General features: G+C 50.2%; 1 protein-coding gene across 1 annotated transcript in view; it reads right to left on the bottom strand.

Annotated features, from left to right (window-relative positions):
- CIITA (class II, major histocompatibility complex, transactivator) overlaps nucleotides 1-14,259 on the bottom strand; it is a 40,965-nt gene that overhangs the window by 22,303 nt on the left and 4,403 nt on the right. Inside the window, exons 3-10 of the mRNA XM_006867244.1 lie at nucleotides 12,983-13,045; nucleotides 12,761-12,841; nucleotides 9,877-9,921; nucleotides 8,779-8,898; nucleotides 8,284-8,427; nucleotides 5,072-5,236; nucleotides 3,196-3,264; nucleotides 730-2,356 (exon numbers count right to left, since the gene is read on the bottom strand). Of these exons, the coding sequence (XP_006867306.1) occupies nucleotides 730-2,356; nucleotides 3,196-3,264; nucleotides 5,072-5,236; nucleotides 8,284-8,427; nucleotides 8,779-8,898; nucleotides 9,877-9,921; nucleotides 12,761-12,841; nucleotides 12,983-13,045 (2,314 nt within the window). The remainder of the gene's footprint in view (nucleotides 1-729; nucleotides 2,357-3,195; nucleotides 3,265-5,071; nucleotides 5,237-8,283; nucleotides 8,428-8,778; nucleotides 8,899-9,876; nucleotides 9,922-12,760; nucleotides 12,842-12,982; nucleotides 13,046-14,259) is intronic.

The following is a 14,259-nucleotide window of genomic DNA, read 5'->3' on the forward strand; positions in this document are numbered from 1 at the left end:
GGGAGCAGAACGCCTCATCATTCTCCCACAGAATAGTTGGTACTTTTGAACTGCTGACCCTGAGGTTAGCAGCCCAATTTGTAACCGGTAGAAGGACCTAAACGAGCCAAATTAGGAACTGAGACTTCACCCATCCTGAGGGTGGTAGGGTGACCGTGTAAACAGGAGAGGGAGCTAATCAGAGTTGAGTCCTGGGAAGACTGGGGAATGAGAAAATGGAGGCTCTGGCTTAATCAGAGGATGAAGGGAAGAATATGAATTTGAACCCATACAGACGTAAAGTCTAAACACAGCCTGGTGCCTGGCACATAAACAAACAACAACAAAACAACCTGTAACCATCAGGTTGAGACTGACTCATGGACACCCCGTGTGTTACAGAGCAGAACTGCTCCATAGCGTTTCGTTGACGGCGATCTTTATGGAAGTAGAACACCAGGCCTTTCTTCCTTGGAAATACTGGGTGAGTTCAAACCTCCAACCTTTCAGTTAATAGTCAAGTGCAAACCGTTTGTGCGATGTAAGGAGCTCCTGGATCGTAGCGAGACTACAACAAAAACCATGCTGCCCCTCTCAGCTATGTGACTCTCTTGAGTGACTCAGCTGCCTCCTTTAGATATGGGGGGATTCAGTTCCGTCCCCTCCCTGCTGCTGTCAGACATACTAAGTGAGCCCCTCACAGAGCAAGTGCTGGGCACAGCATCAAGGGAGCCCCGCCCCTGTCCTCACCTGAAGCAGGACACACAGTCCAGTGCCACGAGGCTACCCAGTCCAGTGGGGTCGATGCCAGTGTTGCGGAGGTCCAGGGAGAAGGCTTGGCCGGACGTCTCCAAGGCCCCACCCAGCACATGGGCGTCGGGGGGTGTGAGCCGGGTGCCCAGGAAGGAGAGGTGGGCTGGGAGCCCCTCCACCACATGCTGCCAGAGCTCCTGGTCCCCCGCCTCGTGGAGACAGTGCAACAACTCCAGCAGTGGCCTGGCCCGCAGTGTCCCAGTCTGCAGCCGCCTCAGGTACCGAGTGAGCACCTGGCGCTTCCTGTCCACCTGGGGGCCCACCGCCGACCCCACCAGGGCTCCCAGGCCAAGGGAGGGTGGCTGGAAGAGCAGCCCAGTTAGGAAGCAAGGTACACCCTCCAGCCAGTTGTCATACGGCCGCTTCTTGCGTGGGGTCAAGGCCAAATACTGCAGCAGCTCCTTGTCCTTGATATCACTGCTCAGAGCCAGCCACACTGCTCCCAGGAAGCACTGCACCAGGAAGCTGGAGAAGGCCAGCTCAGCCTCTGGGAGCCCTGGGCAGGCTTGCAGCAGGCCTCTGGCCAGGGCCCAGGCCTTAGCCTCTGCTGATGGCAGCTGGGCCTCCCCCAGGGTGTTGCGGTGTCTTCGGCCCAGCTCCCAGGCCAGCTTGGCCAGCCCCACTAGGGCCCCTGGGGGACTGTCACAGGCAGCTGGGCCTAACAGGCCAACGAAGAGCCCTGTGAGTGTGGAGGGCAGCTGGGTCCTGTCATCTAGCCCCACCAGGGTTTGGCAGAGTTGGCACACAGCCCGGCACAGTGCGGGGCTGTAGCTATGGCTGAGGAGGAACGGTTGGTTACGGAGCAGCTTCAGGGCACTCTCTTGGTGCTCAGTAGAAGGCTCAAAGAAGCGTGTCACGCAGGCCTCGGCCTGCTCGGCAGAGAAGCCAGTCATCTCTAAGAGCCTGTCCGCCTTGGCCAGGCTCTGGGCTAGGCGGCCCCGCGGCCGGGCTGTGAGCAGCAGCGTGCAGCCCTGGAGCAGCCTACGCTGGCAGAGGCCGGCGAGCAGTCCCCGGAGGGAGCAAGGCTCCATGGGCGGAGGGCCATCCTGGGCTTCGAGCTCCTCGAAGGCATCCAGAATGATCAGGAGGCGGTTAGGCTGCCTCAAGATGTGACGGAAGACCTCATCGTCTCCTGGTGGCGATGGCGGGGGTCCTGGGGCAAAGAGCAGGTCCTGTAGGCGGTAGGTGTCCCCTGGACGGTCCAAACAGTAGCAGGGCACATAGAAGACAAAGTCGTACTGCGGCAGCTGACCACGGGCCCAGGCCCGGCTCACGGCCTGGGCCCAGCAGCTTTTGCCTTGTCCTGCCTTGCCCAGCACAGCGATCACCTGCGTCTCACGCCGCCGTCGGGGCTCACCAGCAGCCAGCAGCACCTCTGCCAGACCCCCTTGGGTCAGCCGCCTCGCAGCCCAGTTCTGGGTGGCTAGCTCCCTCTCCTGGCCCTTGCTACTGCTCCTCTCCAGTCGTGTCCACACCAACTCTACCTCCACCAGCTCATCATCCGGGCCTGTGGGCTGGGCCAGATAGCGTTCCCGCAGCGAGTGATAGAACCGCTCCACCGCCTCTGCAAGGACAGGGCATGGGGCACCGAGGGAGAGAATGACCACCTGAGGGCAGCGCTGCCCTGTCACTAGCTTCTCCTCCCACCTCCAAGCACACGTCTTTCTGTCTTCTTTCTGGCTGCCTCCTTCAGTCATCCAAACAGTTGCCTGTCCCTATCTACCCTGTGCACAGAGTGGATAGCATTGAAACTTGATTTGAAGACTCTTTCCCTCTCTGTTGGTATTTAGAGTAACTACCGCTCTGAGTATAGGTCAGGTTCATCATGAAGATGTATCTTCTGTCATTATAGCTGTTCCAGTCTGCTTGTCCTTTCTAGTAGGAATGTCTCACCTCACAAGGTTGTGGATGGGACTCAGGATTCCACCTAAGGTCCTATACTTTGTAAAGGCTTTGCATGAGGCCTATTTCACTGGGCAAGTTGTAGAACCCTTTTTAGGTATTCCAATCAGTTATAGGCTGAAGATGGGCTTACAAGTTTTCTCTAATCATGTTTCCCAACATTCCTTCCTATCCCACTCAAGTGTCTATTTTACAACAGTAGGCAAGGGAAACTAATATTCATAAGACAGTCAAGGATTTTAGTATTATTTCCCCTCTTCAAACTATTTATTTAAAAAAATTAATGGAATAATAAGAACCCTCCCCCCATAAAAATGAGTGATAGAATAAAGGCTAAAAAGGTGGAGAAAATAAATGAGTTAGTGAATGAATGGATGAGTGAGCCAACAAAGAAGGAACTTTGTAAACGTGGAGTGGCCTAAGAGGTGAAGCAAATCCAGACTTGGGCGTCTGTCTGCAGCCTCCCACCCACCGGAGCAGAGGGTTCACCTTACCACTTACCAGGCCATTTGGGGATCTTGCTGGAGACCTTGAGATCTGCTGGGCTTTGGTTGGGGGACAGCACATCCTCTGGACATGAAGAAGCGGATATCAGAGTTAGAGTAAGTGACCCCAGGGACTTCCTCCCTCTGAGCATTCAGATCTCTGGGCTTGAGGAGACCAGCCAGCCCAGAGAGTAACCCACCGGAGCTGAGCCCCAACAGAACCAGAGCTACAAGATAATGACCCAAAATGAATCTGGCTCAAAGATGTCTTTCTTTGATCAGCTGTACTTTAAAAAATCAAGTTATGTTAATATATATAAATATTCAAACCCACACAGGACCTTCAAGAAGTTCCTGGAAAAAAAAAATCCATTCTCTTTTAATTCCAGTTTTCCACAAAGTTTCTGAAGCCCCCTCATGTATATGTGTGAGTACATATATACACACATACTGTTGTTGAGTGTGATCAAGTCAGTTCCAACTCAAAGCCACCTTGTATAGGGTTTCTGAGGAGCATGTGGTGGGTTTGAGCCACTGACCTTGAGGTCGAGTACTTATCCTAGAGTGCCATAACAGGACTCCATATACATACAGCAACCCTATATAGGGTGTTCCAACAACAGTGACATATATAAGATTTGCCATTTTAACCATTTGTAAGCTTGCACACTTCAGTGGCATTAGTGGCATTCAGCATGCTATGCAGCCACGACGACTATTGTCCGTTTCCAAATGTTTTCATTCCCCCAAAGAGAAACTTGGTGCCTCTTCAACAGCAACTCCCACTCTCTCCTCACTGCACCCCTGGGGATCACTAATAAACTTGGGTCTCAATGCGTGACCCTGTTCTGGACATTTCATATGAGTCGGATCATACGTGTGTCCTTTGGTGTCTGACTGACTTCACTCATCACCATGTTCTGACTGTTCGTCCATGGCACAGTGTCTATCACCATGGTCTGACTGTTCATCCATGGCACACTTGGTTTCTCTTTGTGGTAGAAGAACATTTTGTTACATGGATAGATCACATTTTGTCCATCCATCTCATTCATATATGGTGATGGGTTCTGGGTTGATTCCACTGTTTTTGGCTTGCTGTACTTTCAGAGATTTAACTAATATGTTGAAAATTGCAATCTTGCTGGGAAAATCTAGATTTTCAGATTCTCCTGACAAATCAAATCTGGCCAAACTGGGCCTTCCTTCCTGCTTTGCAGGACACCAAGCAGCTGAGGTTGTGAGTGGGTCATGGATTGTTTCCCCTTTGAACTCCTCCACCCCTGGACACTCTCCCTGCCTTCTTTCACCCGTGAGCCAGCCCGGTTCAGTCACTGCCAATGAAATGACACTGGAATGGACCAGAAACTTTACATGAGGATGAACCACAACTGGAAGGGAGAAAATTATGGGTTAAAGCCCTGTTAGAAAGTTAATCTCCCTCTCAGAAAACAAGAGCCAGATTCATGTTGCATAGTAGCCCAATCTTGACCAAGTGAGTTGAAAACAACAGTGCCCAGCTCAAAGGTGGCGGCTATCCACACCACTTTGAGTGTATCATTGTCCACGGCCTTGGCAATCATCCAATCTCCCCCATTGGTTTCCTGAGAGGCCTCGTTGTGTGTGGACCTCTTCCAAGTCTCCCACTCCAGGGCTTTGATCCATACTTTTTTCTATTCTGATTATCATTCTGGATCACCGAAATTTTTAACGTTCTGGTCCAATTTAGTTGGTTATGATAACCTGTCTGAACCAGGTTGAAGCCCTGTCTTGAACAGAGCCTGCCTGACCCTGCAGGCAGTGGTTTGTGGACCTGGCTGAGGCAACTCCTTCCCTCAGGGCCTCAACCCTGCCTCCAGAAATTCTCACTGGACTAGTCTTGTGGTTCTTACCTGGCCTGTTTGTGCGGGAGGTCAGGGCTGGCTCGGGCATGCTGGGCAGGTCAGTGGCTGATGGGGCAAAGGGACTGGTGGATCCCGGCCGTTCTGGAGACTTGGGGAGGCTGTGGACAGTTACACTGCTGGAAGGGGGCACTGGGCTGGCCTGGTGTATTGCACCTAAAATGGGAGGAAGAATGGTAGCAGAAAAACCAGGAATTCATCAAGGAATTTCCCCCAACCAGGCTGTAGGCAGAGGGGAGGGGCATTTCCCAAGGCAGGCATTTCAGGATGCTGCTCAGGAAATAGCTCTGGAGGTGAGCTAGTTTCCAGAGCCTCAGTCTCTCCATCAGTACAATGGATACAATAGCAGTGTCTAGCTCATAGATACTACTTGTCTGTCAGTGTGTCGTACTGCTGTGGCTTGTGTGATGCAGGAAGCTATGCCATCAGTATTTTAAATACCAGCAGGGTCACTCATGGTAGACAGGTTTCAACCGAGCTTTCAGACTAAGACAGACTAGAAAGAAGGAAAGGTGGACTACTTCTGAATGTTCAGCCACTGAAAACCTTATGAATAGCAATGGAACATTGTCAGACACACAATACCAGAAGTTGACAACATTTATGAATGTTGTTGTTGATTGGTGCCATCGAGTTGGTACCAACTCATTGTGACCCTATGCACAACAGAATGAAACACTGTCCGGTCCTGGGCCAACCTCAAAATTGGTGCTATGCTTGAGCCCACTGATGCGGCCACTTGGCCAATCCATCTTGCTGGGGTTCTTCCTCTTTTTCTCTGACCGTTCACCTTACCAAACATGATATTCTTCTCCAGTGACTGGTCCCTCCTGACAATATGTCTGAGGTATGAGAGATGAAGTTTGGCCATCTTGGCCACCAAGGAGCACTCTGACTGCACTTCTTCTAACAGATCTGTTTGTTCTTTTGGCAGTCCATGGCACTTTCAATATTCTCCTCCAACACCATAACTCAAATGCATCAATTCTTCTACGGCCTTCCTTATTCACTGTCCAGCTTTCACATGCATATGAGGCTATTGAAAATACCATGGCTTGGGTCAGGCGCACCTTAGTCCTCAAGCTGACATCTTTGCTCTTCAACACTTTAAAAAGGTCTTGTGCAGCAGATTTGCCTAAAGCAATAAGTCGTTTGATATTTTGACTGCTGCTTCCATGAGTGTTGATGATTGATCCAAGAAAAATGAAGTCTTTGGCAACTTCAATCTTTTTTCTGTTGATAAGAATGTTGTTTATTGGTCCAGTGGTGAGGATTTTTGTTTTCTTTACACTGAGATGCAATCCATATTGAAGGCTGTGGTCTTTGATCTTCATCAGTAAGTATTTTAAGTCCTCTTCACTTTCAGCAAGCAAGGTTGTATCATCTGCATACCACAGGTTGTTAATGAGTCTTCCTCCAATCCTGATGCCACGTTTTTCTTTATATAATCCAGGTTCTCGGATTATTTGCTCAGCATGCAGGTTGAATAAGTATGGTAAAAGAATACAACCCTGCCGTACACCTTTCCTAATTTTAAACCATTCAGTGTTCCCCTGTTCTGTTCAAACAACTGCCTCTTGGTCCATGTATCCATATCCATATCCCTCATTCCATGGCCTCTTCTGAATCCGGCTTGAACCTCTGGAAGTTCTCTGTCAATGTATGCTTGCAACTGTTTCTGTGTTAACTTTAGTAAAACTACTCTCATGAGATATCAAAGATTCTGTCTGATGATTTCCGCATTCCGTCGAGTCACCTCTCTTTGGAATGGGCACAAATACGGATCTCTTCCTATCAGTTGGCCAGGTAGTTGTCTTCCAAATTTCTTGGCAGAGATGAGTGAGTGCCTCCAGTGCCGCCTCACTTTGTTGAACCAGAACATTGGCAGATATGGTGCCAAAGCAGCCATGGGCTCAAGTTTAACACTGGTGTGGATGGCGCAGGGCTGGGCAATTTTTGTTCTGTTGTGCACGGGTTTGCTATAACTCGATGGCACCTAACAATGACAACAAGAAAGCTCACGGGGCGTTTCAGGTAGCTGCTACTATAGCACTCCTGCTGCTCTGTGCTCCACGTTCCTCACCATGGGAGCCCCAGAGCATGATCAAGACACTGGCACGTGATCTTGAAAACATGCTCCTGAAGTGGAATGGATGCAGCCCCTGGAGAGAGAGGTTTGTTATGGTGAACATGTTTCAGAGAAGCTTCCAGACTAAGAAGCACTAGGAAGAAAGACCTGGAGATCTACTTCCCCTAAAAAATCTGCCACTGAAAGTCCCCTGGATCACTGCAGTCTCATCTGTACTGGATCCTGGGGGATGGCAGGTGACTGGGAAGCGTTGTGTTCTGCTGTGCACAACAGGGTTGTTGTGAGTCAGGGCTGAGCCAGCGGCAGCTAACAACAAGAACTCCTATACTAAGGATGGCAGCTGTTCCTTTTAAAATATTTGCAAGCAGACAAGCCTTCCAGAGTCAAAGACAGGATTGTTCTTGGAGGAATTTAAAAAAGAAACAATAAAATCTGTTGTGGTGGGGGCAAAGTACACAAAGCCCTAGAACTAAGGATTGCCACTTTAGCAGACATACAAGGCTGTTTAGGGTACAACTGAGGAGATATGGGTGGAGATGTCAGTGAGGGTTCTCTGGCAGGGGCACCTGGAATACAGAACCAAGATGGTTAGCTTTTGCTCTAATACAGAGCATCAGTTGTAAAGTGAACCATTACTTCTCTTACATCTGTTTTATATATAATGTGGTGCTGTAGGAAAAGCGCTCGACTGTAATGTCGATTTGAACCACAAGATCGGCAGTTCAGATCCACCAGCCGCTCCTCGGAAACCCTATACAGGGTCGCTATGAGTCAGAACCGACTTGACAGCACTTAACAACATACAGGAGAAAGACCTGGTGAGTTACAAGTTAAATAAGTAAACAGACAGAGAAAGATAAAGAGAAAGCTAAGGGTCTCAGGGGGAAAATAGCTCATGGAAGGCCACACTGCTGCTTGGTGAGTTTTTGGTCATTCATCCAGACCATGCAGGGGCAGGGCGGGGTGGGTGGGGTAGGATAGATCTTCCTTAGCTCTGAGTTTTGGGAAGTGGGAAAAGAGGGTTGTGTGCTGGGAAGAAAGGGTGTGAGACTCTGACTATCAAATCCCCTGGGTGGGGCAAGTGCGGAGTAGGTGGGGAGTCTCATACACTCACCATGGTAGACGAGCACACTGGGGACCCCTGGCCCAGCCTCTGAGATGTGGCAGAGCCCCTGGGAAAGAGCGGGCAGGGTGGGGATGACCTGGATCGATCCATCAGGGAGACGCAGGCAGCTGAGCAAGGGCCTGGGTGGGGGCACTGTAAGAGACAAAGACCATGACGTGGGGGCTTCAGGAAACTCTGTGGTTTGTGATAATCTGATTGGTGTTTGACTCCCCCATGGTGCTCTAACCCCCTCCCCCCAGCAGCTGCTGTGACTGTCCTGGGGTCCCTAGCACCTAGAAGAATGCCTAGCACAGAGCAGGAACTTGGGCTGGTGGGTGAACCCTTCATGGGGGAAGGTTTCATGCTCTGTGACCAGCAGGGGCTGAGCTGACGGACACCCTGAAGATGAGACCTGCGGGGGCAGAGATGGGTGTGTTGAAGAGGGACAGATGGTTGTAGTTTCAGCTCCAATGCCTCAGCCACCCGTCCAAGCCCCTAACATACCAGGCATCATGACCATCTCCCCGAGCTGGGTTAGGCTGGGTGCAGGCTCTTGGTTGAGCAGAACTGGCAACCTTGGGCAGGGCAAGGCTGGGGTCATGTTGGGTCCAGCAGGGGGCTCATCTGTGGAGAAAGGGGCCAAGTTGGAGGCTGGGTGAGACCTGGATGAGTGATTGGAGGGGCCTGAGTGGAACGACCTGGGAACTCTCCCCTTATGAACGAAGGGGAACTCCTGTCTCCTTAACTGAAATTGGCATCAGCAGCAGCTGCAGTGCCAGGCAACTACCCAGCCTCTCCTGCCACGGGGTCTGAGAATTCCCCCGGGGTCTTCATGGTCCCCGTGAGCCCCATCAGACTGGGGGTCTTAGAGAGCAGGCTTCCTATTTCCGCCATCAGACTGGAAACCTTGGGGAGCAGGGCTCCTATCTTTCCCATCAGACTAGGGACTTTGGGGAGCAGGGTTCATATCTCCCCCATTAGTTGTGAACTTCCTGAATACAGGGGCCACTTCTCCTGGGGTCTTCATAGGCAGGGGCCCTGCCTCCCCCATGAGACTTCTGGAAGGCCAGGGCCAGGTCTCCTCCATAAAACTCTGAGTCTCTGCCTCTGTCAGCTCCGCACAAGGGGTGGGTCTCTCCACCTTTGCAACGACAAGTGTGTGTGTGTTGGGGGGTGGGGGGGAGGACAGGAAGGATGCATCTGGCGGGAGGAGATGGGTAGCTTGGGGGGAAGGTTCACTGGGGCATGGGGGCTCTGAGGAGGGCAGGTGCGGCTGGTGGCCGGCTGACACCAAGTGAATGTGCCCTTTGAAAGGAGCAATGTGGCAGCAATGGAAAGGGGCAGGAGGCGTCTCTGCTGATTCCAGATCAGGAGTGAGGCTGGATCTCCCAGCAGCCCTTGAGCTGCAGAGCATTGGCTATGGAATCCCAAAGATCAAAGTTCAAATCCCAGCTCCACCTCTCACTAGCTGTGTGACCTTGGGTAAATGCCTCATTCCTCTGAGCTTCTGCTTTCAAATGCCCGTTTGCATGTGCCTGAGGTGGCCCCAGTGTTCCTGGCTCAGAATCTGCCGGGAGTGGGTGTGAGGGCTGGCCTGCTCACCTAGCTTCCTGTGCTTCACATCCACGGGCAGGTCCTCTGGGAAAGCTGCAGAGAGAATGCTAGTTAGTGCTCCAGGGAGCAGCAGCCAAGGGCCATCCTTCCATCCTTCATGGATGACTGGATGTGACCTTGGAGTGTCCCTACCCCATGCTCATCTGTTTGAACCCAGCCCACCTCAAAGATCGAGCGCTGGAAGGGCACAGAAAAGGCAGAACCAGGAAGAGGCTGTGACACACTTTAAAAAAATAATGTGCTTTTTAATTCCTCCTTAGCTGTGTGCCTTTGCAACTTAGCATCTCTGAGCATCATCCGTAATGTGCCCTCATCTGTGAAATGGGTGCACTGATTCCTACTGCACAGGAATATACTGGAAATCAGCTAGTGAGTATCAAGCATGTAGAACATTAACAGGAAACAACCTACTAGTCCCTCAGGGAGGGTCAGGTTAAGTAAATAATTGTTCATTCACTCAACATGCAGGCCTTATAAGGAGCAAAGATTCTGAGTACTTCTGGGGAAGTGTATAGTAACCGCATTTTGCTTTGAAATGTACCAAAAGTAAGGTGGGTGGCTGGGTGGCTGGGTGGCTGGGTGGCTGGGTGGATGGATAAATTAGTGAATGGAAGGATGAGTGAATGGTTGGTTGGGTTGGGTGGGTGGGTAGGTGGATGGATGGTAGATGAATGGTGGATGGATGGATGGTGGATGAATGATGGACAAATGGATAGATGGATGGTGGATGTGTGGGTGGGTATGTGAATGGATGGATGGATAGAGTGAATGGAAGGCTGGGTAATGGTTGGATGGGTGGGGTAGGTGGATGGATGGATGGATAGATAGATGGATGCATGAGTGAATGGTTGAATTGGTGGGTGGATGGATGGATATATGAGAGGATGGATGGATGATGGAAGGATGGGTGAATGGTTGGCTGGGTGGGTGGGTAGGTAGATCAATAGATGGATAGATAGATGGTTGCATGGGTGGATGGTTGGGTTGGTAGACCAATGGATGCGTGGATAGATGAGTGGGTGAGTGGGTAAGTGGATGGATAGATAGATGGATGGACTGATAGACAAAGGGATTTAACAAAAGATAGACAGATGGATATATATGTGATAAAGCAAATTAAGCCAAATATTAGTTGTAGAATCTAAGTGGTAAGTGTATAGGTATTCATAGCACAATTCTTCCACCTTTTCTGAATGTTGGAAAATTTTCATAATGAAATGCTAGAGGAAGAGATTTATTAAATTTTAGGAAAGAAGAAAAGTTGGCCCTATATGCCCCACTTGTGATAAGGGCATGGCTTCCTGGGCACGCTGTATGAAGAAAGCAAGGTGCAGAGAGTGGAAACTGTGGTCATGGGTGAGAGGCGAAAAAGAGCTGGCTTGTCCAGGAGCCATTTCTGACAAAGCACAGAAGGAACTATTAACACTCTTTGTCTCCAGCCAGGGAAGCTGAGCGACTAGAGGACAGAGATTTGTTTTTTCACTCAATACTGTTTTCACCTTTAAAAAATTTTTATACTACCCACCTCATACGACCTGTTGCGAAATAAGTAAATAAACAAGTACAAGGCTTCCAGCTGAGCCTCCAAACCCAGAGCTACTGCTATTATTGATTCAGTGCATTGTACTCAGTCCCAGAGTTCCCGGGACTGTCGATCTCCTCAGCAGCAGAAAGCCTCATCTTCCTCCTGAGGAGCAGCTGGTGGATTTGAACAGCTGATCATGTGGTTAGCAGTCCAGTGTTTATCCTGCAGTGTCACCAGGGATCCTTACAGATGGCCTAGCACATAGTGCTCGATTAACCGCTATCCCCATGTTCTATATGCTTCTGCTGGACACATACTGCCTGAGGTGCTAATACTACATGCCAGGTGCTGTGCTGGGAGCTGGGGATAGAGTGATGAGGAAGGAAGATAAAACGTCTGTCCTTACAGCAGGGGAGCTAGGTAAAAAGCAAGAAAAGGAAGAATCCAGAAGGCAACAAGTCTGCGACACAAGAAAGGCACAAACAGAAATGAGTGAGGTCCTATATGTGGAAAGGATGATCAGGGAGGGCCTCCAGGAGGAAGTGATATTTCAGCCAAGACCTAAAAGATGGAGTTCTGGTTTGATGCTGTAGACTAAGCACTGGACTGTTAACTCCAAGGTTGGTGGTCCAAACCCATCAGCCTCTCCTTGGACACTGAGTTGGAATTGAATCTACAGCACTTAACAACAACAACAAAAGATGAGAAGGAGCCAGTCATGAGAAGATCTGGGAGAAGAACATTCCAGGCAGCACAAAAAGCAGGTGCAAAGGCCCTGAGGCTGGCTGAGGCATGTAGCTGCAGGAATGGAAAGAAGTCAGAGTGGATGGAGCCTAGTTGACTATGGAGAGTTGGTTGGGGTCAGATTCTGCAGGGGCTTGTGGGACATGGTTTGCATTCTGAAAGTTCAAGGTGGTTGTCAGATGAAGACAGATTAGAGAGGCAAGGTAAACCATGCAGGAGATTCAGAGAGGTACGGGAACTTGCCCGAAGTCATCCAGGCTATGATAGATAGATCAGGATTCAAATCCAGTTCTTGCTGACTTCAGAACCAGTGCTTGAAAAGAACACCCTCAAATATAGAGCTGACAAGTAAGCATGAAAAGGAAGCCAGAACCCAAAGGCCCATTGGGAAATGCTAATCTGGGCAGTCAGACAGAGCCCACCAGAGTGGCCATTTGCACCTGTTTCCTTCCTGGTAGCCTTCGCTGCACCTGGGGGCAGCAGAAACACCCACACCCAGGCAAAGTGGATCAGTCTATGGAGGGAAGTAACTGGGAGCCACAGCAGGCTTTGGAGACAAGGAAGGGCCCGCTGTCAAGCAGGGTTGAGGTTGGTCTCACTCACATCTCTTCTGACTTTTCTGCTCTGCTTCTGTTGGTGCCTCCACACTCTCACCAACCACGTCTTCAGATCCCATGTGCTCTACTTCAGAGACAAAACAGAAAGACTGACACCCATCATCAGTGGAAGTCCAAGGCGGGGGAGCAAGGTTCTCATCACCCATGGAGATTTATGGAGCTTCCCAAGGAAGGAAGTGCAGGTTGAGCCCAGAAAGCTCCAACTTACTGAAAATGTCTTTGCTTGGGCTCTCCAGCTGGGAGTCTTGGAACACGTAGTGGTCCAGATCCGCTGCCCAGAGGAGAACAGAGCACAGTCAGCATGGTCAGTCACTGAGGTCTTCCTGCAGTCCTGCTGTGTGCCCAGCTTAGACTAGGCACCGGGGGCCCGAAGCCCTCCAAGCCTGGGACACAGTGTGTGTGGGTGGGGTGCGGGGGCTGATTACATGCTTACTGAGGAAACAGATGATCAAAATAAAGACTGAATGTTAACTCTTCCTGGATTCCTAATCTAACTGAAGGGCTGGGGGAAATCACCCATGGACATTGATCTATTACTACATAGTAGCAAGAGACAGAAGGCCTGGAGTTCAAATTCCAGCAGGAGTCTTCCCCACTCCTAGTAGCTGTGTAACTTTGGGTTAGTTACTTGACCTCTCTGGACCCCATTTTCTCATCTGTGAAATGAAGATAAATACTTTCTATTCAGGGATGGATAATGATTAGTGTTATTCTTGTTAAGTGCTGTCGAGTTGGTTTCAACTCATAGTGACCCTATATTGGGTTTCTGAGGAGCAGCTGGTGAATTTGAACTGCCGGCCTTGCCCTTAAAATGGACCTTTCGGTCCAGTGCATTATACCACAGTGCCACACCAGGACTCTAGGTAATGATTAGACACACTTTTTGCACAGAGAGCATCCAACACAGCAGGTATTCAGCACTTTGCAGTTGTTGTTGGGTGTCACTGAGTTGATTCCAACTCACAGGAGCCTAGACGACAGAGGAGAACTGCCCCATCAGGTTTCCTTTATGGGAGCAGATCATCAGGCTTTTCTTCTGCTGAATCACTGGGTGGGTTTGAACCACTGACTTTTCGGTTAGCAGAAGAGTGCTTAAACATTGCACTCCTAGGGCTCCTTACTCGCAGTTATTCAGTGCCTTCAGGTGGGTTTTGACTCACAGCAACCCTTATATAGGGTTCCCAAGGAGCGGCTGGTGGGCTTGAACCACCGACCTTGTGGCTAGCTGTCCAGTGTTTATCCTACAGTGCCACATTGGGATTCGGTACATAGTGGTTAGTTATATAACGCAGTAGATGGCTAGGAGCCATTGGGAAGACAGTTATCACGGTAAAAGCTAAAGAGAGAGGTATTGTGGAATGGGCAGCCAGGGAAGGCTTCCCAGGCCTTGAAAGATGGGGCAGAGTCTGAGAGGTGGAGAGCAGAGGGCTTTCTGGACAGTGGGGACAGAAGGAGAGAAGGTGTTTACAGTGTGTTTGAGAGGTG

Source organism: Chrysochloris asiatica, unplaced genomic scaffold, assembly GCF_000296735.1.
Source record: "Chrysochloris asiatica unplaced genomic scaffold, ChrAsi1.0 scaffold00102, whole genome shotgun sequence".
NCBI classification, from domain to species: Eukaryota; Metazoa; Chordata; class Mammalia; order Afrosoricida; family Chrysochloridae; genus Chrysochloris; species Chrysochloris asiatica.